Genomic DNA, 26214 nt, shown 5'->3' on the forward strand with positions numbered 1-26214 from the left:
AATATATTCGGGGTTATGGTTTAAATAGAATAGTAAACATAGTTTAATGTTGATTTTTTTCTCTTGAAACCTAAATGTTATGGGCCAACTTTGTGGGCATTTCTTTAAGTGTAGTCGAATGCCAAAAAGGAGCAGAGCACGCAAAAAATCAACAAAATAAATCGCACTTTATGGTCGCAATGGTGCAGCAGGCATGGCAGCAACTTGCAACTAGCAACAAATATTGCGTTTAATAAGCGCACAACGCGTAGGGCCAGAAACAAAAGGCCATGGGCCCAACCTGTTGCCAATCGGAAAGAGGGATTGGACTTGGCTTTGGCCCTGGCTCTTAGCCTGAATCTCCGAGGCTCTAAGGCAGAAGCAGCGGCAGCAGCATCTTCTATTGATAGTCAATGACATTTGGTGTTTGGCTTGTGGTAGCAGCAGCAGCATCCGAAGCAGCAGCAGCAACTGAAGTTGAGAGTTGGCCATAAAAAACAGGCATCGCCGCGCGAAAAGCTTCTTTGTTGCTGCTGCTGCCGTGACTGCCATTGAAATCCTATAAAAATGTTATCTTAATGGTTTTTATGTTAGCGAAAGCCATTAAAACAACAAAAGCCCTGGACGGGGACTCTCCTGAATCGTCTGTGGCACATGCAACAGGCAAAAGGCAACGTGCAACTAGCAACTTGCAACTGGCAACCGGCAACAGGCGATGTTGCCGCTGCCTTCCTGCAAATAAAGTAGGATTTTACTCAATTGTACGATTGATCAGCAGCTGGAAAAAAATAGCAAAGGGAAAAGAAAATGTTGCGAATCGTTGGGCCTCAAATGGGCTGGGCTGCAGTTTAGGGCCCGATGCAGATTAAGAGCTGCGAGCTTTAACTATTTGCTTGATCAATTTGGCGGATTTGGATTGCAAGGAAGGTAGTCCTGAAGAAAAATAATCTAAGCAGAAGCGGTACGAAATGATTGTGGCCACGAGTAAGGAAATTTGGAAATTTGGAAATCCACAAACTGAAGGGTTTCAGAAAATTAATGACTTGTTTTGGTGATTTATCAGAAGGAAAATATAATTCAGTTATTATTTGTTTAAAATAATTCCATTTATTGCTAATTTGCTGTTAAATCAAATGGACAAGTACGTTAACTACATATATTTAAAAATTATGAAAGATTAAACTTGTAAAATATATCGTTCAATCATTTAGTAATAATATTGATAAATGGCTAATTAATTATCTTGAGTTATCTTATGCTTCCGAAAACACTCAAATAATTAAACAAGCGATTTCATGATAAGTTCCCTGTTATTGATAAGAAAATGGGAGCAAACGATAAAATCTAGCAATAAACAAATTCATTAAATTCTGATTGAATGAATGGAGCGAACCAAGCAGGAGTTCTCATACTTTCATAATCTGACTAGTACCTTTACTTAAGTATCATCAGTGTTTAAATCCACCGTCTAACCAAAACCAAAGTGCTTCTGTTCTAACCACAAAACCGCAGCAGAACAACAAGAATTCATTCACACGATCCCCTACCAGAATTCCACCTCATCATCAACAGGCAGAATATCCACTTGAGCACGACAGATGGCCAAAAAAACATTCCAAAAAAGACAACACCGCATATAAGTTCATATATCTGAAAAGCCAAACAACCTACCGCAGTGTCAGGCGGAGCTCAGCCAACAATTCATCACAGCGACAACACCACGATGCAAAAAAAGAACAACTTGAATCACAGTTTAAGAACCAGAGTAATGAAAGTAATCTACTTAAATTCTTTAAGCCTCTTTATCAAATAAATTTTATAAATGAATTATTTATTTTAGCTGAAGATTAAAGTATAATTTTAATTTAATGACATAAAATTTGATCAATGTTTTTATTCGATTGATTTTTAAATTCTGTTTTAATTAATGTTTAGTAAACAATTTCTACCAGTGTATCACCTCAAAGCTTCCACAACAGCTATCAGCTTACGTTTTTATTGGAATATTTTTTTTTTGTCTTTTGCGTAATTAAATAAAACCAACTGTAAATATTTGCAAAAAGGCTATACGGAAGCTTTTTTTAAAGCGTTTAATATGCATGGGTTTACCGAAGAATATACATATGTTTTAAAAGGAGGAGAAGGTTTTCATATTGCCAAGTGAAGTGAAGTGCGACAGCTGCCGGTTTCGAGTGGCCACCAGAATATCAACAACCCCAGTTCATGTTTTTATTATTTGTATTTTTTCATGTGAGCCGCCGAGCCATCAACAGTCGTCACTCGGTCTGAAGTCTGAGGCCCGAAAAGCAACCTGTCAAGGAAGCTTTGTCGAAAAATGAACACTAAAATATTTGGCAAACAGAATTTAACAATAAGAACAAAGGCAAACAAGCAAATGTGAAGTGATCCGAAGTGATCAGATGAGATAAGTTGTGATGGATGCCCAAGGCGAGGTGGCGATTCTAGATCGCAGTCTAGTATACACCAAAATGTTGATCAATCTTAATTAGTATATAATTTAAGAACTCTAAGATACATAATTATGATATATTAGGTAATAGCAATAAGAAAATAATCTTGTACGCTTTGCAATCATTCACGCTTTTCAATCGACTATAAAATTACAACTATAATTTACTGTTAGCGAACTAATCTTTGTTAAACACTTCACATGTACTAATAGGTTTTTTGCAATTGCTAAGCAAACAATTCCCCTGACAAAGTGGCGCCCCTCTGCGCTTTTTCACTTTGTGTCCACAATTACTTGGAAACCTCTCGTCTATAGCCAAAGCTAATTGCATTTCCTACTAAATGCGAAAGCCCAACAATGAAAGGCAGCTCCAAAGAGCCTGAAAGAGTTTCAATGGGAAGGAGATTTGTTCGCGGAGAGCCGAGAAAAACAGCTTCATTCAGCAGTAGCATCAAAAGCTATTTAAAGTCTTTGACACTTCATTTACAACGAAAATGCGAGCCCAGATCTAGGGGCTCTGTCCCAACAAATGCCATTAAATGCAGTTCGTGCTTAGCCCAACAAAGGCATCACACTCCGAGGCAGACAAAAAGCCATAAAGAACATAAAAAAGAAAAAAACAAAATTCGAAAAACGAAAAATAAAGTATTGCAAGCCATAATAAAAACCTGAAACTGAAACCTGAGTAGTGTATGCTGGTTGAAACAAAACATTGAAAAAAAAAAGAAAAAATTCTGAACTAAAAAAAGGAAAACTAAAAAGGAGAACTAAGTCGGGGGTGTCGGGACCAAGTGTCGCTTGGTCCCTGGCTCAAAATTCCGGGAACTGCCCTCGCATTAGCACAACTTTTTTGACTGATTTGAAAAAAGGCAAAAAACCAGAACTCACATATATATAAATGACCATTAACTGAGAGCTCAAACTCAAAAAGCGTAAAGCGAACGACATAAAAATGCAAAATTGCGTAGCCTGGGAAACAGATCGCAGCACAACTGCACTTGAAACCGCACACTGAGACAAAAAACAGTAAAAAATTCGATTAAATATAATATGGTATATTATGTATATTAACGCATTCCAAATTTATTTTTCTGTTTTCGGAAGTGCGTGTACACACGCTAATTTATTTAAATTGTTAAGTATTTAGTTTCTTTGAAGTGCATCAACGTAGAGCTGTGCATTAGTCATCCGACTCCTTCCGCTGGCGTCTGCGTTTTATTGAAACTTGCTGGTCCTCCCGCTCTACCGCTCCCTTTCTAACTTCACCCACACCTTACAGGAGAAAAAATGAAAGCATCAGCGGTACAAAAAGGTGTGAAATTCACGCACTGCAAAAAGTAAAAGGGGAACTCTCAAAATAAAGGGACAGAAACACTGCGCCAGGCGTTTTAATTTATGAGTGACTGGCGAAGTAGCGCAACTGGCTGGCTGTTGAACAAACTGACAGGGTTGCCACCACACCGAATGACTGACTGACTAACTGTGCCGGAAGAGGAATCCTCACAACGTGTGTGGGCTTTTTGTTAAGTTTTTTGGCCATCCTTACAGTGAGGACCAACTGTGTTTTCAGCCAACTACAGTAAAAACTGAGCAGTTAAACTTAATACAAACTTTAATATATATTTTCCACTAATTTTTATTCATTAATCTTGAGCTATATATTATGAAAATAAGCAAAATCATGAACTCGTTTTCAATAATGTCCTCATGCTTAGTTTTCTTGACTAGCAGCTCACTGTACTATCTGCAGAGCAAGCAATATTAGCCTTCCCAGGATGCCTTCCCTCACACGAGTCATTTGGCAAAAAGTCGCAGGAAACGCGGCAAAACAACAACATAAAACTTAAATCCAAACCTAAAGTTCTTTTTCGCACATAGACAGTGAGAGACAGGGATAGAGACCGAACCACATTTGGCAGCGGTTCAAGTTAAAAACTTGCTTCGGTTTTGGGGGACCACCCAAGGAATATTTGAGCAATTTTTGCTGAATGAAAATTGAATTTCAGGCAAATAAATTATGGGTTAGCCTTCGTGAATGCGAGGATTTTACGATTTTATGAGGAAAAAGAGAACCATCTTCATCATCATAATGATCATCGTCGTCCTGGTCGTGGGTATCATAATTAGATAAAAGGGAAAGATGACTCCGATAATGTTCTTCTCAAGAATGACCTCCGACAACTCAAAGACTGCGTGCACTTGGCTTGGAACGTGGCAAGCTCCTCCGAAAGAGACGGCAAATCGTGGTCCGATAGAGAGGGCAAATGTTGAGATGGGGAGCTGGAGATTGGCGACTGCAGCTCATCAGGCATTCGTCGCTCGTGTGATCCATCATCGCTCCAGACTAGACCATAAATATTAATAATGTCTGAACAAGCGCCAACTTCCTTTGAAACGGAATTTGGAATTCTAATTAAAGCAGCAGCAACTTTATCTCCACACCAGATGAGAATGCGAATTAGAAGGGTTCTCCATTCGTTCGTGACTAGCACGTGCCTCATAAGGGATCTCGCAAGCAATTCCCCTTTTGCAACATTGTTCTAAACCAGTAAATTATAAGATATTTCTTATTCCTTTGCAAGTTTTAGTAAATGCATTCTTTCAAATAGTAACTACATTCAATTATTAACTTGTGTAGCTCATAACTTTTAATAGGAATAAAAATGTTTGAAAATTCTTTGGATTTTATCCAAATGTACGAAAAAATAGTAAAAAATATAAGTTTACCGAAGTGAAATAATTCCCGATCAGAAACTCAACCATTCCAATTGAATGCATTAGCTCATCAGTCCCGTTAACATTGGCCGTAATTCAGCCCCACGCTGTTAATGTTGCTCCCCGTGCTGTTAACATTTTTAACAGCAGGTGCAACATTTCCGCACCCAGAAACATGGCTTAAAATGTATGGATAAAAAGTAAACCCAATAAGGAGCCAAGCAAATAATGCTCCCTAGCTTTTTGTTTGATTGCTCCAAGAGCAATAACAACAACAAAGGTAAATAGAAGAACACTAGATAAAGAGGGAGCAAGCAATACCAACAGAGGTTGCAGAGCAGGATAGAGAAAGATAGAGCTGTTCTTGTTCCTGTTGTCCGCGACGTTGTTGTATTTGTATTTTATTTAAACAATTTACAAGAAAGCAACATTCCAGCTGCCTTAAAATGGACAAAAGTTGGCACAAGAACGAGACGGAGGAAGTTGGATGAGGCGGGTAGGGGGGCGCAGACAGAGACGGAGACAATGGCAAAATGTTGGCGCGACAGCAACATTTTTCTTGGCACCAACACAGACAATGTACACAAGGGAGATGGCTAACAAGTAGAGAAATGAGAGGGGAGAGGGTCTAAAGCGGCTAAGACAATAAACGCGTTTATTGACTTTGTCGGTGGCAACTTGCAACTAGCAATTGCAATTGCAACTGCAGTAGCAACCAAACCATCTGCGACTTTAACATTCGTGGAGCGTTTAACAGTTAGGAGTTTAGCAGCCGCGGAAAATGTTAATTGGGTGTAATGTTAATTACAAAGTGGTATTCATCGTGGGTGCGAAAGAGACCCGAGATATCACCTTTTTCAGTTAGGAACATTCTAACTAAGTGAGAATGGGTATTATTTGCCTTAAATAAATAATGCAAATTTAATGCAATTTAAATGCTTAACATTTAATAACAATTCATTCCAATTAAGTGCGATATAAAAACAGTAAATTTCACTTAAATATAATTTTCAACAAAATGTTTTCATTCCACTCTTTTTAACTTTGTTTGATTCCCTTGATTGCTCCTTGATTGTTTGCCTTTCATGCTCCAAAAAAAGCCCGGAAAATAATATATTATGAAGCACGCTTAGCGCCCTCTGCCAAATACCCCCAACAGCAAATAAATATTATTATCGCGATTTTTTGGCTCCCTAAAAAAGCCTTCCTTATTTCTTCGTCGAGTTCAAGACTAATCCAGACAACAGAAGACACGCAATGAAGACAACATCTTGAAAAGGGTCAAAACATCAAGCAGCTCATGATGATGATGCCGAGATGCTGGAGAAGTGGAGGGTCTCGACTTAAGGGATTCGGACTTCGAAATGCAAAAGGTTTTCTTCCTTCTTTTGATCTGCGCCAGTTGATAGCTAAAAACAACTACACAAAGGAACTTGGGTAGATGGGAAGGACGAAGGGTTGCATGGTTATCGGCCGCTGTCTTTATAGCTTTATATACAAAACGAAATCAAATGAAATGAGAGATTTGCAGCACGCGAGATTTATGAGCTGAGACTTTGAGTGGCTGCGGTCGAGGGAGAAGCGAAACCAAGAAGGCCCACAAAACCAAAAGTTCATACAAATGTTGATTGCCAAAAATGATTTGTGCCACTCGATTTCTGGGGCTATAGAAAAATGATTCCAACGAACAGAAAGCAATAAAAATGTGGGAGTTGAGGAAACATAAATTATACTAAATATGAGAAAGTTTTTAATTTATTGTGCCAATATAAAGCAATGTAATTACGAAAATATTTGTAATAAAACTATTTTTTTTTTCAAATAAAATCTTTTATTGACACTATTGCAATAAAGCCTGCGCTTTATTACGACCCTCAAGTTTTAGAGCCTTTGTCTTAAAATAAATAACCGTAAACTTCACGCAGTAGCTTTAAAAACAAAAGGCCATGTGATTAACACCAAAATAACCGATTTCAACTGCAGAATAGCGAAGCGCGTAACGGGGGGAGGCGTGTCACGTCGAATGCTTAACGTAATTAGCAAATTTCAGACAAACGGGCCAAAGGAGTGCGTCCAACTGGAGCCCTCTCTATCTCCCTCTCTCTGCAAATTATTTGCGTCGAATTAAGGCAGCAAACAAGTCTTCGACGACGAAGGCACCTAAAGATGGAGCACAGTGGGAAGTTGACTTTTAAAAGTTAATAAAAGCCCCTCAACAACTTGAGTTGAATTTTTCGCCAAAAATCTTCTATTGCGAAATAGAAAACACTCATATTTTTGTTTAATTTCAACTATATAATTTCTAGTATCCGGTATTATCCATATAAGTATGCTATAACTTTATTTTAAAGAATTCACACAGGTATACAAACATGTTACTTTAAAAATGTAAATCATCGTTTTATGAAATTGTCGTTCCCTCCGTAATGTTTCTATGGGTAATAAAAAAAATCAAGGAGATTATGACCACATTTTCTATATGATGCATTGAATTTGCTCCACTGTGCGCCGAGAACTAAACAGTTAGAGAAACCTGTGATTGGTGCCCATTTGTTCTGCAGGGGGCGAGGTTGGGGCATGGGCAATGTATTGGCTCCTGCAACAATATGGCGCCACTAATTAGAAATTCTCAGCTCACAAAAAAGTCCAGAAGAAGCAGCAGGAGCAACAGACCAAACAAGGCGAAAATATTTTTGTCGGCGATGAAGCGACAAGAAACGGCAGATCTTTCGACATTTAAGGAAGTGCCAAAGTGACATTAAATAGTTCTGTTCTGGCTCCATTTGATGTGACAATTGCACGACGCGGCTGCCAAACTGTTTTATAGGTTTTAGAAGTATTGTGTTTACGGTATGGCATGAGGACTTCAGGTTTGGCACTGTAAAACTATTTCCTCACTCTTAGTTTGTTTATAGATTTTTAATTATTAATTATTATATTTATCATTTCAGTATTATAGGGTTTAAAATCCATCAATTATACTTTTACTATTTTAAAAACTTCCTGCCGAATTAGGGATTGTTGTGTTGTTTAAAGTGACCATGTAAAATTTCAAAGCATAATCCATCCTCCGTTTTGGGCAAACTCCCTTAAGTGATCCCACAGAGACAATGACTCTGTTTGGCCCGAAGGCCAAAAAGGTTTCCTTTTGGGTTCTGGTCACATGCTTATGAGAATTTAATTAAATGCAAGAACAAGAAGGAACCCATCCGAAGACCAAAAACTGCATACTTAATGCAGTTAGAAGCAGCGGTCTTTTGAGCGGGAAAGAGGCAGCTGCATCGCTTTGGGATGCTGGCGAGTCCCAAAAGTTGCTAATTAAAAAGGCAAACGGCAGCGCTGGCAGCGAAATCCAGCAGCAAATGCAACAGGAAGCAACATCAAGATGCGGCACGAACGAAAATGTTGTTAACCTTTGCAGCAAGCGCTACCTCTGCAGCACTGCTGCAACTGCTGCCGGTTGTCTTTTGACAAGCCAAGGAGCAAAATGCTATCACAAGGGACCTCAAAAGCAACAACCACATTGGCCAGCAGATGCAGCCGCCTAACGATCAATAGAACAAAAAAACAGAAGCGGCAGGAGAATGGGCCCAAAGCAGCAGGCAGCACCACCAGCAGCTGCAGCAACAACGACTATGTTGCAGCTACATTTTCGTGCAGTTGACATTCGTGCCAAGGTGGCCAACAGCAACAACAACAGCAAAGTCTCACTAGAATTTAGAATACAAAATATGAATACCCTTTTGAAAGGATATGAAATTAAAAAAAAAATGTGTCGAGTAATACAGCTTGGTTGAGCTCAGGAGCTATAAACAAAAATTGTTCAAAAAGAACAAGAAGCTTTTTTAGTTTTAAAATATTCCAAATGATTCCGATGATACCTTCTAGAAAGGCAGTACCGAATGGCAACGTCACAACTCCTGCAGCTCCTGCAGAAGTCGGCAAACTGTTGCAAAGTTCTTAGAACGCGCCACATGCTGCGCAGACACGTCCGTCGCCGTCATCTTGTCCCTTCAGCGACTATTGAACTTGAATTTTAAGTGCCGCTCCCCGTATTTTAAACCCATCTCTGGATCCGAACTTAAGTTGGCCAAGATGCCAGATATTGGTCTTAAGAATACACATGGATATGAGTCGCGGGAGTGGGAAATATTATTTGAGTCATTTTTCGAGAGATGCAAAGAACTCAGTAGAAAAAAATGAAAAAGTTCTGGTTTGTTTTATACTAATTACATATTACTTAAGCACAGTCTTAATTTACAACAGAAATTTTTTACTTTCATCTTACTATCTATAAAAACAGCAGCAGCTAAATCAACAAATTTCTCGCATCAATATATTTTTAACTCCCGAACACAGAAAACTGAATTGGCAATGTGAGGAAGGCAAATTGGGTTTTCCAATAAACGATAAAATGAAATTTGCGTATAAAAGTTTATGCTGCGCTCCGAAAAAAAGACATATAGTACTACAATGGTAGTAGGAAATAAAAGGGGCAGAAAAGGGCAGAACTCGACTCAGACACTTGCAGCGAAAAATTGCATATGCTGATGCCGCCGCCTAACGAAATGACAGAAGTTTACTTGGTTAAGGGGCTATTTCTATGCTAAATGCAAAGAAACTAGTCCAAGGGATCTGGTCCACAGTTGGAGGACTAGAAAAATGGCCAACAAGGAGCAGGAAGAGCAGCAGTCAAACAAATAAAAAACTAAGCAGGAAGATTGAAAAAAGAAATGGGAAAATTGCCTCAACTCAAATGTGCCAAAGGACATTGCAATTCAGAGCAAGAAGTGGGTAGACTCAAAGAAGAGTCCTTACCAAAAGGGATTTTAATTTTATTTATGCTACTGACAAGTGAAGGGTGGGTTCGCTCTTTTTGAATTAATGAGATATAAAGGCAAAATGCATTTACAAGATAAAGAAGATAAAGGTAACATGAAACTCATTGCAGTTACAAAATAAATGATATATTCTATGTCCATAAGCAAGTTATCTTTGCATATAGCTTTTTTAAATTAGTTAAAAAATATACACGAAATCTGGGATAGTCAAAAGGGTTTTCAAGTTAAATCTGTTCTTACTTGGATTATTGTTACAATTGGCAGCTTATCCTGTAGTCATTTGCTCTCCTACAAAAGCCACTTTACATTTCCCTCTTTTCAGCAGAGCATATATTTAGCCATCAAAAAAAAAAAAAAAAACGGGAGGAAATTTCATTTCAATTGCCGAAGCCGAAGAAGAAGCAATAATGGACCACTCAAAGTAGTTCAACATGAAGTTCCACATTTTGCCCAGTTTTTCTATCTTTTTCTATCTCTTTTTTAAATTTTTTCCACTGGATCCGCCCACCCAAGTAGTAACTACTATTTTTCGCCGTCCAAGCTCCTTTGCCAATGCCCTTTTGGTATCCTTTTTGCTGTATTTAAAGCAAATTAAACAAAATTGCGCGCAATAAAACTTAATGGCTAATTAAATGGGATGGGCTGGGTCCGAAGAACATCCTCCAAAGGGCTGGATAAAAAGCGGAAAGTGGGGGAAAATTGCAACAGTGGACGGAGCAGCTGCTTGCAATTTCAATGAAGACCTTTTTGCATAATTTACAAGTGGCAAAAGTAGAGATAGAAACTTTTTTCTTGCTCCTGATTGTGTTTTACAATAAGTGCCATTTGCTTTAATGAAATTATCCAGATACATATGTATTTCATGTGGGCAAAAATAAGAGAGCACACATTTCCGAAACTCGTATATTGCCTTTAATGCAAATAAATTCAATCCAATGTTTCTATGTCGCTCTTGAATTGAGTCAGCTTAAAAGTTTGTGGTTTCTCTTTGCAATATGTGAACAAATTCAAATTCAATGAATAATCTAAGGAATTAGCCATAAATGCCATGAATATGTCATAAATAAATAGTTTTGGTTTCTTACCCGAAATAAAAAAGAAATAAACGGTTAACTTATATTTTAGGTACTTCAAATGTCAATCAAATATATCTTTAGCTTATTTTTTATGCGTAGTATGCTCAACAATCTTCGAGGGGGATATTTGTGTCATTCCGCGGACTTGAGTCTATCTGCCTTCTTAGCTTTTTTCCCTCACTCATTATGTCCGAATCGCATTTTGTCTACTTAACATTCTTAGACAAAACCCTAGCATAGTTCTTGATCCATTCAGAGCCTTTTCGTTTTCATTTTTTTTTTTCTTATAATTTTAATTAGCCCGATGTTGGTTATCTACCGAGCTGCCTGCCTTACGCTCGATTTCTCGGATGAGCTCCTTTGCTGCCCCTTTTCCTATCTTGCCAGGATGTCTTGGCAGTCGGGCTCAGATAAGCGCGTTAAATTTCCAAATGGACAGCCAAGTGTCGGCCCCGAGAGCTCTGTAATCTGCATAAGAAAAATATAAAAAAAAGGAACTGCACCGAAAAACAAGAAAATAAAAGACTAGTGAAAAAGGAAGAGAAACTGAAGAAACCTCATGGGTAATTAGTGCATTTTAAACGTCTTTCGGTATTTGGCCCCGGCCACAGGCAGCCGCAGAATTGTGGCGCAAATTTTCCAGGCTATTTTAAGAGTTATGGGCATAGATAAATGGATTAGTCCGAGCCAAGAGATCGGTCTTAGGAGGGAGTCACCCAGCGCAACAATCTTGCGGACAGGAAGGGAAAACGTAGGGACCCGGAGCAGTTGTAAAGCGCAAAACGTGGTTCAAGTCGGACAGATCTGACTGGTAAACGCAGTCAAACGTGCGATAAATTCAGAGACCAAAGACCAGAAATAAAAGGAACAAATGTTAATTGGTTTGTGTCAATCTTGGGCTCGCTCCGTTGCCTTCTCTTCGAGCAGCTCCACTACGGTTCGGTTCGGCTCGGTTCTGTTCTGTTCTTCCGCCCTGGAGAAATTCATTTTGAATTCCCGGACAGATGAAGTTGTTTAGCTGCTGCCTTGGCTGACGTTTTTCCTCCGGCAGCTAAGATTTTTGCAATTTTCATTTCAATTTCTGTGGTGTGTCTGCGGCGAGCCGCTGAAAGCGAAATGATGTTCGGACCATGGTCTATTAGAGACCGAATCCCCAGCCCCCATTTCCATCTCGGACTTCCAACTCTGCAGCCATCCCACCTGCTCTGCAATATTCTTTGCACTGTTCATCCCCCGATTCCCGACTCCCGATCCCCAGATACATTTGCATTACTATATCGTGGGTTCTGATTAGTTTGTTCGCCATGTTCATGGGCTGACGGAAGTGCGCGTGGCGTTTTGAGTGGCAATTTCCTGGCTGGAAAAGTGTCCGGCTTGGGTCACTTAGAGTCCATCTCTGTCTGGCTTTGACATCGCTTTTCAGGTTAAGAAAAACACGGAAAATGTGGCGAATAGCGTACGATTCGATTGGCCGATGCAGGAAATTAGTTCAATAAGCACAATCATTTCGATATTGATATCAATATTCAATACCCGAACAGAAGTGCTACGAACTCAATTCGATGAACATTGACATTATTAGGTGATAACACTAAAATGATTTTCAACAGCAACTATATTATTTTATTATTGCTACTTTTAAGAACTGAAAGTGTATATTTTCTAACATTTTTCCAGCTTTTATTTTATATTAGACTAGCATCAGCAAAAATTCTACGAAGCAAAGTCAAGTTGGCAAAACCGCTGCTGGCAAACATCTTACACCATAAATTAACCGAAAAAAGAACGTAACAAATAATTTGTCATGCAGCCAAGAAGCACTTCCCGCTGCCGCCATCCGAAAGACACCAAGACACGAACTGTCTCCCAAGTCTACCTGCATTTGAAAAATGATCAAAAAGCGAAAATGCCGAAAACGAAACTGTGCCCCATCCCAAAGCCCCCAGCCAAGTCAAATAGGCAATGGAGCAGGGATCAGGGAGTAGAAAGGGGCTCTGGCATTGCCATTTTCGGGTCGCAAATCCCTTCAACTTTTGTTTGATGTCCCTTAACTGTGTCCCCAGTCCAATCCCATCGGATCACGGAGGATGCGGGCCTTCAAGTGGCAGAGCTGCAAGCGGCGGAGCGGTCTTCTTGAACCGCTCTCCTCAACTTGTTCCAAATGTCCGAAACTGTCCAAAATGTCTGTTCAAACTGTCCGTGGCGCAACTTTTATAGCCAGGCGATGGCAGCGGCAGAGTTGATTGCACTTCCTTGCTAAAAACCAAAGTGAGCGCATACAAGAAAGGACAGTTTGGTAGAGCAACTGTGCTTTGTGATACCTGGTATCAACCTGTTTTAAAAATTCTGGCCTATGTAACTTGTATGTTTCAAGCTAAACGGTTTCTCATGGGTAACTCATTGAGTGGTAACTTTCTTTTTAGGAACGATGCATTCTGCATCATCAGCAACAATTTGGATATACCCTTCTGCATCCTCAGCAAGGACAGGGTAGGAAAAAATTCACCGAGATCCCTGACTCGAGTTGACACAAAGTTCTGCTGATGCAGATGATGATGGCGATGGGCATAGGCAGGTTTTGAGGCAGGGACATGAGTAATTAACACCCACGTGATAGTAGAGAGTGGAGTCGGTATTCAGGAGCCGGGACCCCTTGCAACCACTTGACACTAAGCCAAGTCGGTGGCACAAGTAGGTGTGGGAGGTGTGAAAAGGTCTTTCCGAGTGCCTCTGCCTCGCAGTCATCTACATGCTACTTTGTTGCCCCAAGGGGAACTGTTTAATCAGCCCTAGGGATGATAGCCTAAAAGGTTGTAAGACTAAAAGTGATCTCTTAAAATGTTTACTTAGAATTGTGGTTTGTTTTTCACAAAATTATTTTTTTTTTATTTTAAAAACACATTAATTTTTTCACTATAGTTTTAAAATTTTTCACTGGCACGTTCCCATCGCCAACTTGGCCGTCAAGTGCCGCAGGATCCAACCGAATTGTAGAACTCCTCACTGACAGTCAAGTGTGTGGTCTTGGGTCTTTGGCTTTGGTCTTCGGTCTTCGGTCTTCGGTCCCGGTCCCTGTTCCTGTCTCTCGGATCTGGAGTCTGGAATCTTGGATCTGGGATGCACTGCAGTGCGACAGTCGCTGATACGCACACTTCACATCGAATTTCCATTTGCTGCCGGCCGACTGGCCAAAGTGGCCGGGCTATGGCTACTTGGAACTGGATGGACAGAAAGACCATGACTGCGTTGATTTCCATCGATTTTCTAGACACTTTGATTGTTTTATTGTTGCATTAAGTGCTCGAAGGCCCTGTTCATGGCGTCCATGGGCGACCAACCACAAAAATGCAATTGACACTTTGGTGTGAAGTGCTTAGCCCGGCTCGTTGCTTGCTGCCCGTTTTCTGTTTCTGTATCTGTTTCTGGTGGCTGCGGGCCCTCTGCCTGATTTCTGTTTAATAGATACATTTGCATCCCAGAGATGCGTCTTTGCTCTAGGCCATTATGATGCGGCTCTGGCGTTTCGTGTCGTTCTGTTCGGGCATCTTTCCAGCTGGCTGCCTGCCTCCGCCTGAGTGGAAAATTGTTTTTGGTTAATTCCTTAGTTCCACAAAAGGGGACTCCAAACGGGGGGCAACGAGATGTCTGGCGTGTCTGCGGTGGGGCAGCCTGTTGGTATGCTGTGGGTAATGATACTTGGTCTGGGATGCTGCTCACAAAAGGCCTCAATCGATTAGCGAATGGCAGGAATTGCATATTTTTGTAGGTTATGTGGGGGCTGTAATGGCTACTTAACTGAGGCGAAAGGGGAGCATAGGTAATGAAGGGCTTATGGTTTAGAGAATTAAAAAAAAACTAGTTTTGAAACAGGTGTTCAGTAAGAACTTACAAATTAAGTGTTTTCTTTTCTAAAAAAACATCGTAGGGCATAGATAGAAAACCTGCATATTATACGTTTAAAGAGAACATATTTTAAAGACCTTGCCAGGGGAGTCCTCCTCTTAACGTGCTTAACCCACTCAACCCAACCAACCGCGATTCGAAGAGCGGCCCAATTCACAGTTCGCGGATGGGCCAGGGCACTCATGCACAATTCTGGCTATGACAACAGCAGCGTTGACAATTCTGGGCTGGAAGGGGGTTAAATTGGAGGAAGGCAGCAGTGGTAACCACTTTGCACCAAACCAGCCAACTCGCGCCAACGTCTGACTTCTGTTCCACATATCTGCGCTGTTGTATAAATACACTCCCGGCTATAACTGTCAATGTCAATAGGTTGGCTCAGCTCTGCCTCTGCCTCTGACCCCGGCCACTCCCCCTGCCCATTTTCCTGGTGTCCTGGGAATTGCCAGCGCAGGATGTGACAACAGCAACAACAACAGCACAAACAATTACACCAACAACAGCACCGGGTAAATATCGTTTGCAATCGAAACCAACGGAGCCAAATGCCTTTCGGCATTCACACTTAAACAAACCTTAATACCGCAGAATGATATTTATTAGCTTGACACAACCAAAAAACCAATTGAAAATGTAGTAAAACCAATAATCATAATAAACCTAGTTAATATAAATAGTTATAGTGATCAGATGATTTTAGAGTTAAGTATCATATCACTAAAGTGAGCAGACTTTTACCCTATAAATAAATACAGTATTTGTTTCAGTGCAATCTCAGTTATGACAGTTCGCAGTTCGAAACTCCAGATTCGTTGCATATGCACTCACTGTCCTTTTCAACGCTGCGGTTTAACCCGATTTTGCGATTTTCAGTTTGCACAACACTCCCCAAAAAGTCCCTGAAAGTGAAAGACAGACCAGGTTCTGATTCTACAGGCCCATGGCATACGCGTTGGATAATTGCCGCAAGAATTGCCCCGCCAACTCATGAATAATTCGCCGCAAATTATATTCAATATTAACGCCCAGTCTGTGGCTACAGGAATCGGTTCCAGGACTCAGGACAACCGACCGCACAGCGAATTCGAGTTTTTACCCAAGTATTTGCGGTGAAGATCTGCATGAAACCGCAGGTAATTGGTGAGAATACGATGGCATTGATTTTGTATTGTCTCGTGGTCCATACACGAGTTTTCGATATGCCAAAAATTATTTAAAACCAAATGGGAATTACTATATCGCAATCGCGTTTCCAAAATGGTATTTCCTACGTAAGAACTCAAAGCATTTCTTCTGTTTCCAATTAGAATTACAACTTGTTACAACAGTTTTGAGCACATTAACACCTGTGATTTTGATTGGCCCTTTAACCTTCTCTGTCTCGCCAAATTCTCACAATTTAAATTAACGAAATTTAACGCATCGCAAATTTTTAGCGGCTGTTCCACGGCCTACTCCTTTTTTGTTACTTTTTACGCCCGTCATTGGGACTAAAGGAAATGACGGACCAAATAGTAGGAGTGCACAAAACTGGCAAGGGAAAAAAATCGCAAGCCAAGCTGAAAATTGCTTAATCCTGCTGACAAGACGGACTAGCACTAAAAAAGAGAATTAAATGCCCAGAGGAAAGGGCCGCAAGGCGTGGAGGATTCCCCCACGTCTTGGAGCTCCAGACATTTTTTATGAATGTTTGAGAAAAGCCGCCGAATCAGGACGGGCTGCACTCAAAAAAATTTCAAAAATTACGACTCGTTTTTGAATATCACTTTAAAAAGTTGAAAACAGAGTGTAAGTAAGACGGACGGCAGATTGGAAAACAACAATACCTGTGCTAAATTGAAAAGAAACAATACTTTAAACATTAAATTATGCTGCATACCCCCACATTTAATCGGTCCAGAAAGACAAAACAAACTATTCAAACGAATATGGTCTTCACTGCTGACTTGTTATTGCAAATGGCTTAAAGCCGTGCTCTTGCAAACAAATATGGGAAGAAAAATTGACACCGTGTTCTATCTGCAGAACCTTGGATACCTTATTATTGCTTTTCCGGCTATTCTGACACAAAATTTGCATTATTTTGACTAAAAAGGTTATGAAAGCGTTTGTAAAATACTACTGAATGAACCAATATTAGTTAAGTCTTTTATGGTGTTTCTTCTTGTTTACTTATGATTATCCTTGTGTGTCTTTTTTAAATATCTTTTTTTCGAATTTTACAAGCCGCCATGGGGAAGATTTTTGCTGACAGACATTGCTGCGCATAATTATGCAAGCGGAGAATGGGTGAAAAGAAGAAGGCCTCATTTTCGGGGTAATAAAACAATGAATCACTGGCTCGCAGACAACTGGACCTTAGACTGCCCTCCGTTTGGCCCACGAAAATACTTCTTGGAGCAGGGTCCATCCTGGAACTTGGGCTTCGAGTGGAGAAAATGTTGACGCATCGTAACATCGGTTATTTGTGGCCTTGAGCACCAAATGCGGTAATTGAGTTTCGTGTTTTATGATTATAGTTTGCTAGCTTTATTAGCCGAACGCAAAAGGGGTTTGCTTTCAATAGAAATATTTTCGTCTCGGAAAGAGTGCTTTAATGTTCGCACTGATCGTATAATTAGAATGATGAGGCGATGGCCCTAAAAATCCTTTGGCTTTCCACTGTGTAATTGAATAGGTTTTGGACCTGCGACTGCTGACCATAAATCACTCCGGTTCTAAGATACTTTTGCATAGGACTTTAAAAGCGTTTATTGTCTCTACTTTTACGGCTGGGTTACGGCCAAATGGTTTTAAAGTCCTTAAGCTATATTTCTTTTTATTGGACACTGAGCTTTAACTTTAGTGCTCTACCACAATAGGGTATTCATAATATGTTGAAATATCATTCAACTGTTATTTAAATGAAAAGGAAGTTACCAGAAAGGTCAATAGGACTCTTTATTCAAATGACTGGGAAATGTTGAATCTCTAAATGTTTTTAATTTTGACTCATACTAAAGTCATACTAAAGTTAAAAACTAGGTACTCTTTAAATAATCGTTGAACCTAAAGATTCAAGTAAGAGCAAAGGTAATTACTTGCTTTTCGCACCATGACCAATTCTCCTGTTTGCGGAGACATCATGACTTCATTGCCATTGTTTTATCGGTCTGCGAAATCGGTTCGGTTGGAAAAATCACATGACCGCGACCACATCATAAATGTCAAGCTGGCGAGAATTATGACACACACATTGGGTTTGGGAGTGAATAGGAGAACCTCTGGTGGCCCGGAGTGCAGAACCCGAGTGGAGAGGGCCCGAGCCTTTGGTCTTCCCTGCGCCTTATGAAGTCGTAGAGCAACTGGAGGGATCGGGGTCGCCTCATATCTGAACTCGAGATTTCGTGGTCCGTGACCATTTGGAAATGTGATAATTGCAGGCAGCGCAGGCTGCACAGCAAACTGTCAGGCTTTCGAGATACAGTTAGAGAAATTGTTGTATAGCGGACATTTCTATTTTAAAAATTGAGCTTGAGCTAAGTAGAAGAATAATCTATTAGCAATTCATTAAGGCCTTAAAATAATCGATGACTGACGAATTCAACTATTTATTAAGTATTAAGTATTTATTCAGTATTACAAATTTCATATTAAGCGATTCTTATAAAGCATGGCTTAAACATATTAAATTTGTATCAGTTCCTTCAGTAAGTCATTGTTTAGACTTCTTAAAACAATAGGCTTACTATTTTTTTTTAATTCGGCCCATTCGTTTTTTGAGTGTGCCAGAAAGGAGCTGTAATGAGGCTTGAGGTGGGTTGGGGCTCGTTGGGTTCTCTATATGCACTTAGCTGTATTCAGCTTTCTGACACAAAAGTGCAGCTGGGCTTGGCTCCTGCGAGTTCTGTTTTGTTTTTGCTATTTTTTTTTTTTTTTTTGACTACACCTCCAACGACTTCTTTCGCCCCTTATCTCCAGTAGCTACTGTTGCACATTTCGCATTTAATGTGACAATGTCACTTTGTTTGTGCCCCGGCTATCTGACTGTTAATTTCCAAGACTCCGGCAAGTTCACACTCTTAATTGGATTTGAAAGTGCAGCAGGCGCAGTTGACACCTTCTTTCTCCCGGCAACTCCTTTCTCACCTGGACTGAACACCACCTGACAGCTGATTAGGCTCCTGCGAATGGGGTTAACCCCATAAGGCGGCCAAAAGTCCGACTCTTTTCGGTGGATCCGTTAATGAGCTTAGCCACACAAAATGATAATGCCTGGGAACTGAGATCGGGAGTTGCACTAACGGTGGCAAAGACAAAGTCGTTATGAGAGTGATAGAATCTGTATTGCCACTATCAAAACAAACCAAATTAATGAAGGGGGACATTTTAAATAAATCACATATATATTTAATTTCAGCTTTATGAAAACAACTGCAACACTCCAAAATATATTATTCAATACCCTTCATTAAATTTAAATAGAAAAATCTGTGGTTTTTATCCAAAAAAGCCTAACAATTGCCATTTGAAAATGTTTGTCAAAACCACAAAACGCTAAAAAGCTATAACCACAAAATCCTGCTAAATATCAAATGGTTGCGATGTGATTGCAGTTAAATGGCGTTTAATTTGACAGTTCATAGAAAATCACTGGTGGGGTTAAAAGTGGCTGCCCCACAAATAAGGCAAAATATTGATAAGCAGCTGAGAGTCACAAAGCTCCGAGCATGATTGACCGAATGAATGGGTTGATTGAGTGAGCCCTGGACTGCAATTCCTCTTACTGCAATTTGAACCCAGTTTTCATCCTTGACATTTCACTTTTCCATTTATCATCGCAGTGCTTTGAATACCCAAAGTCGCATGCATGCATATATATGTACGTATATAAATATTTCTATAGGAGCGGCGAATGGAAAACGAAAAATCATACAAGTACTTGGTCAACATTGAGTTGCACTTTTAAGGCAATGCAAAGGAAAACAAACAGAGAAGACCCAACGGAAAAGCGAAGTATCTATATATACTAGCAAAGCGAAAATATAAATTCCTAGCAGGCGGGAAAACAAATCGAATGGATGAATGAACACAATACGGCAGACTAAACAGAAGTTTACATTGGATTCGATTTCGATTTGGATTTGGATTTCCACAGCTGCATCCAAACACTTTTTGCATTGGCAACAAAACAATTGAATAAGCCACAAAACCGCACCCCAATAAAATTAGCTACAAAATCTAATCAAAGGACCCCGAGGCGCCAATGACAACAACAGCAACAAATAGGACAGCGTGTAATTACATCAGGAAAACTGCACAGAGCCAACAAAAGGAACAACCAATTCAACCGAGCTGCAGTGAAAATCGAAATTGAAAATTAATTTCAAATTAATTATACCCGTTAGTTCAAGAGTAAAAGGGTATACCTGGTTCGTTGAAAAGTTTGTAACAGGTAAAAGGAAGAGAGATTAAGTTTGCATCTTCCAGAGACAGAATGTCTTGTAAATTTCTATTGGTTTGTTACGCCTACAAACAAGTCTAAACTGTCACGCTTGAAATTTTTTTTTATAACTTTATTCTAGAAAATGTTTAAATTTCTGGTTAGCACTTTGACTAGCTGAATAACGGGTATCTGTTAGTCGGGAAACTCGACTATAGTATTCCCTCTTGTTTTATATTCACAAAAGCGATAAATTTTGCGCAACATTCGTGACACACACAGCCAAAAGTCGAGAATTGCTTGGTTCAAATTTGTTCGGTGGTTCGGGAGGGGAAAAGGTTTTCCACTTCCTGGGTGTTCGACCTGTAAATGTCGAAAATACTTGTATCCAAATGAACAGACCAGACAGCCACCAACAAGCTGCTGGAAAACAGTAGACAACTTGACTGTTGCATAACAGTTCTACACACTAAGATGTAAAAAATAATAATAATAATAAATTGTCAGGGAAAAATTTTTATAGAGCTTAGCCTTAATTTAATATTTATGCTATGTATAAGGGCCGAAAATAGTAATTTTTTCTATAACTGCCATAAATTCAATAAGTAAGCGTAAAATGCAAAGTGAATGAGAAACTGAAATCTCCTATTGAGAACTTCCAAATATAGTATATGCACACACGTAAGACAGTGTCACCAGCACAGCTGCCGTAAGCCAATTCCATGAATGTTCATAAGCCAAAAGCTGTCAATTGGCCAAGTGGTTGAGGGCCCAAAAGCAATTTGGTCGAAGATATGGTGCTGAGCTGCATGTCAGTCAGACTCAAGTTTAGACCCAGGCGCTGACTCAAATTCAATTCCCAACTGACGAAAACCAGTGTGAAATATTTGGCATATACGGAGATATTGATAGATAGAACACCCTTTTTCTACCAGAATGATTTTCATTTCGTGCACAGCAATATTTACAATCTCGTTGAGAGCTTTAGCCATATGGTCATCATAAACGCGGGCAAACCGCTAACAGATAAGTTCCGAGCCGCATGGAATGTTCATAGGGTCTTATCAATGCAATTGCCCGAGAATTAACGATCCACGGTCACAGCAAATGTTTCGCTGCCAGCAATAATAATTATGAAACTCATAGTGCAAACACAATTCCCTTTCATGACGTCCATGAAATTCCAGAAAAATCATTCAAGGTACAAATAATAGTAATAGTGGAATCAAAAAATCTTGCATATTTTTGTGCAGATTTAATTGCAAATTTGCGCAGCCACATAAAATAATAGCAGCAGCCAGCGACGGAAAAAATATTATTTTTTACATGGCCAAAGAGAATTCCGAAACACCGAAAATGGACACAAAAAAAAACTTATTTGTTAAGTTTTATCAGGCGGCAAGTAAAAACAACACTAAAAGCATTGACGCTGAGGTGGAGAGAATCATATTGGGATATTTCAAAAACAAAAACCTGATTGCGTTACCATGGGGCCTATAAAATGCATTTAGAAATTAGGAAAAAACCATAATTATAAATCAACAAAAGTTTTTGATTTTTAATATATCTTTTGTAGTTTTGTTAACAAGACTTTAATATTAAACAATTATTGGGAATTTGAGTTCGATCAACTATGTATTTTAATATAAATAAGAATTTTTTTCAGGAAAATACAAACGTAAACTTTAATATTTTATAAGTTTCATAAAAATGTCTCGATATCCACTGTTCCTGGCATATGCAAATGTGCGGGTTGTCCAGGCAAAATTTCATTATTATTTCACACCCCGAATATTGAGATCTGAACCCACAATCCCCAATTCCAGCCACCCATTGCCACTCAGCAAACGCATTTTGGTATGTAAATATTTTGGCGCGTGCTTGAAACTCAGGAAACTATGAACTGAGAGCGGGGATTGGAGGGGAATGACAGTGGTGCCAATATTTGCCTGTTTTTTGTTTAATTAAAACATTTCCCCAATATTTTTCACAGGCTGCAACTGGATGGCCAGTTTTTGTGTGCCTTTATGCGCTTGGATATTGCCCATAAATGAAATGCAAATTTTCCTTTATAAACGCAAGGGATACAAATCCAATCCACATGAAATATTTAAGCCAAACAATTATGCCAGGCCAAAACTACCATAGGTGTAATAAAATATTCATTTTATTAACTTTCAAAAATTTATTTCGGTTTTTTAGGTTTATAGAATTGCCAGAGGCCTACTTTTGTTGATCAATGAAATAAAAATTGTTTGCCTACGGTTTTGATCGTTTACTGTTTATTATTGTTTTAAAATCCCCAACATAAATATACAATAAATCTGTTCTTAAAGTCGAGCAGTTTTGATAAAGACAAATGAAAGCGGTAAAAAAATGTAAGATAAAGTTGACTACTATTTTTGTAGTATAACATAAGCACGACAACTTTTATTATGCCCCAGATAGCAATCCAATTAGAAATATAAAAAAAGCCCCTTCACTTCCTACGTTCTCCATCACTGTTAACTTTAATCTAATTAAACGCCATCAAGTAACAAATTGAAAGATAAACTTAATTTACATGGCATAATCTCCTCAATAAAAACACTGCCCAAAAAACCAACATTATCACCACACTTGGAAGGGCGCCATTAAACGCCCCCGCGCAGAAAATAAAAACCGAAACCGACCAAACAAAACTCGTCCATAAAGTCCATTAGTGGCCGTTTTGCATACGCAATGGCCGGAAAGGGGCATTTTAGCGGACCAACAGGGGCGTGGCCGGGGGCTAGAGGAAACTAAAATTGTGGTCAATGTGACAAGTTACATGAGGGTCCAGAGTTTTCAGGCTGACCACCAGTGCGATGGCTGCAAAACTCATTTGGTGGCTGATAATTGCGTGCGTCGACGGGTTTTGGTTGCAACGCTTTGGGAGACTGTCAAAAAATCAATTTTGACACTCATTTTAGGGATTTTAAAGAGAGCCCGTCTCATTGAATTGTAATTGTAAAGAAAATAACAAGCAATACGAAATTATTCACGTAAAAAATCGAAAACCGTCTGGTCGTTACTCACCTGATTCGTGTTCCCTGTCGAGCGTCAACGTTGTCACCTCCTGGACGGGACGAACATCCTTCGCACCTTCGGCCTCCAAATGCATTCCATCGTCATTCGCTGCAACTTCATCAATGTCGTCGTCGTCAGTCTGCTGATTGCTGATGATGGGCAATCCATTGACGACCTCGATGACACTTTGCACCGAGTCCATCGACGAGGTGGCAGATACCAAAATTGGCGTTGTTATGGGCGTGGTTACCGACGACGATGACGACCCGCTGAGCAGGTCATTTGACTCCTGGTGCAAATCCTTTTCCTTTTCACCGTCATCCGGCAGTTGGTGGCTCTCGAATTGGAGCTCATCCGGTGGCATTTCGACCACGGGAGTCGTTTCCACGGTCGCTTGCTTGCTGTTGGGCGACACATTTGGCAGATCCACGCTGGCCAAGTTGATAATTGGCTGGGGCTTTTCAGGCTCATCCCGCTGCTCCACACCGACAATTATACGTTCTAGCGGTTTCGGAGGTTGGGCGGTCTCCAGGCTGCCGCGTCTTTGGGTGGGTGTGGGCTTGCCACCGGATCCCGATAACTCACTCCTCTTACTGGGCACCGGTGGTGGTGCTGACTTCGGTTTGGTCAAAATGACCGGCATTTTGGGTTTGTTCGTGGGCACTGGAGGTTTCGGTTTCGGTTTTGGCAGTGGCGTAGGAGCCGTCTTGACCTTTTCCTGGGGAATAATAATGTGCTTGTGAAGTACATAACCCAAGTCGTCTTCCAGTGGAGGTGAGATGATCTCTACTTTTGTGGTTGACACGGCAGGAAGTGCGCTATCCTTTTTGCGAACTCCTTCTTTAGAGATCATTACTTCCTTAGTTTCTTGCTTGTGACTCGTGGTCGTAGTGACTTTAGCACTTTCCTTAATAACTTTTACTTCTTTGTGCACCACTTTGACAGCCTCGATCTCCTGGTTCTGTTCCCTAAGATCCTGATGTGTTACTTTGACCTCCTCCTTAACTTCCTTGAGTTCATTACTCTCATCTTTTTCTTCACTCTTCAAGGTTTCTTTTGTTTCTTGGTGTGAGACCTTGACCTCTTTCTTAATTTCCTGTTGAGAGACTTGTACCGTCTCTTTAATTTCCTTTTTCACATCTTCCACTTTGACTTCCTCCACGACTTGAGGTGTTTTAACCTCTTCTACAATTTGAATATCAACCTTTACTGGATTAGAATCCTGCACTTCTTGGATTTCTTCAGAGACTTCTGGCTTATCCTCTTCCTCCACCTGCTCGAAGGCACTCAGATCAAAGCCCTGATCATCGTCGGCCAATTCCAGCTTGTACAGCTTCTCCGCTTCTTTCTTGACTTTCTGATAGCTCTCGATCAGCTTTTGGGCCTCCTGCTCAAGACGTCGCTCCTCATCGGTCTTTTTAAGGAGCTTGGCACCCTTTTTGCCAGCAATTTCCTTGTTCTGTTCCAATTTCTTGGTGACCTGCTTTTCGCCATCGTTGACGATCGTTAGTGTCTCGCTGACCTCTCGTTCGTAAGTTGGAAGGTCACTATTTTCATCCTGGCTAACGAAACCGCCTTCCGTGTTGAGGACTTGTTGGCCCTCTAGGTAGGACTCCTTTTCACTCGTCTCACATTCCGTGTAGGTGGTGATGCCTTCTTTCTCGCTCAGCTGCTTTCCCCGCTCGGATAGGGTCAGAGTACCCCTCTCGATACTCTGGTTATCCTGAGGACACTCCAACCGCTCCCTCAGACTCGACTCCTGGGTGATCGTGGCGGTCAACGGCTGCTCCTGCATGTCCTGCTCGTCGCCAAGGTCGAGTAGGTTGTCGTTGCTGCTGATCTTCTTGAAGCGGGCACTGCTCGACTTCGAATTGGCACTAGTTACCAGCTGCTCTTCGCCGGTTAGTGCATCCCGGGTTCTCGATTCACTAAGGGTCTTCTGCTCACTTAGCACTCGTCGTTCTTCGTGGATGGTGGTAATGGGCTCCGAGAGTATATCGTCCCTTTCCTCATAGGGTTGCAGCTTGAAGGCAATATCTGGGATAACAGTTGATGAGCAACTGGAGGAACTGGAACTGGAACTAGTTTTGGTGGTGGTCACTCGAGTGGTTGAGGTGGTCTTTTGACTTCTCACAGAACTCGAACTGCTTGAGCTGATTTCCTGGGTTTGGTTCGTTGTGACTTCATTGCGACTATCCGCTCTGGTTGCACTTGCGTCATGGTCAGCAATCTTATCATCAGTCAGCTGGGCCAGTCCACCGGCATTTACTTCCATTTTGGGTAATTTCTTCGACTCCTCTGATTTGACAAGGTTTCTGGATAAAAAAAATACATGGTAAAAGAACCTCAGTAATGAAAATTACGCTTCTTATCGGTGGAATAGATATGCTAATTGACTTGTTGCCATCACACCTGCTAAGCAAAACGTCAATAGAGACAGGTTCGATCAGTTCCGAACCTTCGCCCAACGTTACCAAAACCACACTGATAGCATTTTTCCTATTGCCATTCCGCCTTATCGGCTGATTGAAGCCCCCATTATCAGTGTGTTAGTAAACACACCGGCATTTTGTCTTATCAGACTTTGTTTTTTATTTGCTTCCTTTTCTATTTCATTTTTGTGGGGGGTTACCTCTTTGCCCGGTTTACCCCTGATAGCTGTTTTCGCTACACGCTTTGTAGTATATTATTTGTAAAAATCGGTATTGGTCAAACTATAGAAAAGTTCCCCAAGCACTTATACATGAACTTGCAGCTAGA

The 26214-nt window shown here is 40.4% G+C and overlaps 1 protein-coding gene across 2 annotated transcripts in view; it reads right to left on the bottom strand.

Annotated features, from left to right (window-relative positions):
- The window catches only part of LOC6605664 (serine-rich adhesin for platelets), a 110083-nt gene that overhangs the window by 65382 nt on the left and 18487 nt on the right, over nt 1-26214 (bottom strand). Inside the window, exons 1-2 of one of the 2 annotated variants that reach the window (XM_032719233.1) lie at nt 25867-25964; nt 23464-25769 (exon numbers count right to left, since the gene is read on the bottom strand). In XM_032719233.1, the coding sequence (XP_032575124.1) occupies nt 23464-25729 (2266 nt within the window). In that variant the 5' untranslated portion in view covers nt 25730-25769; nt 25867-25964. Of the gene's footprint in view, nt 1-23463; nt 25770-25866; nt 25965-26214 lie in introns of those variants that run through there. The other variant, XM_032719232.1, reaches the window with a different exon arrangement.

This window comes from Drosophila sechellia, chromosome 3L (genome assembly GCF_004382195.2).
Source record: "Drosophila sechellia strain sech25 chromosome 3L, ASM438219v1, whole genome shotgun sequence".
Taxonomy (NCBI): Eukaryota; Metazoa; Arthropoda; class Insecta; order Diptera; family Drosophilidae; genus Drosophila; species Drosophila sechellia.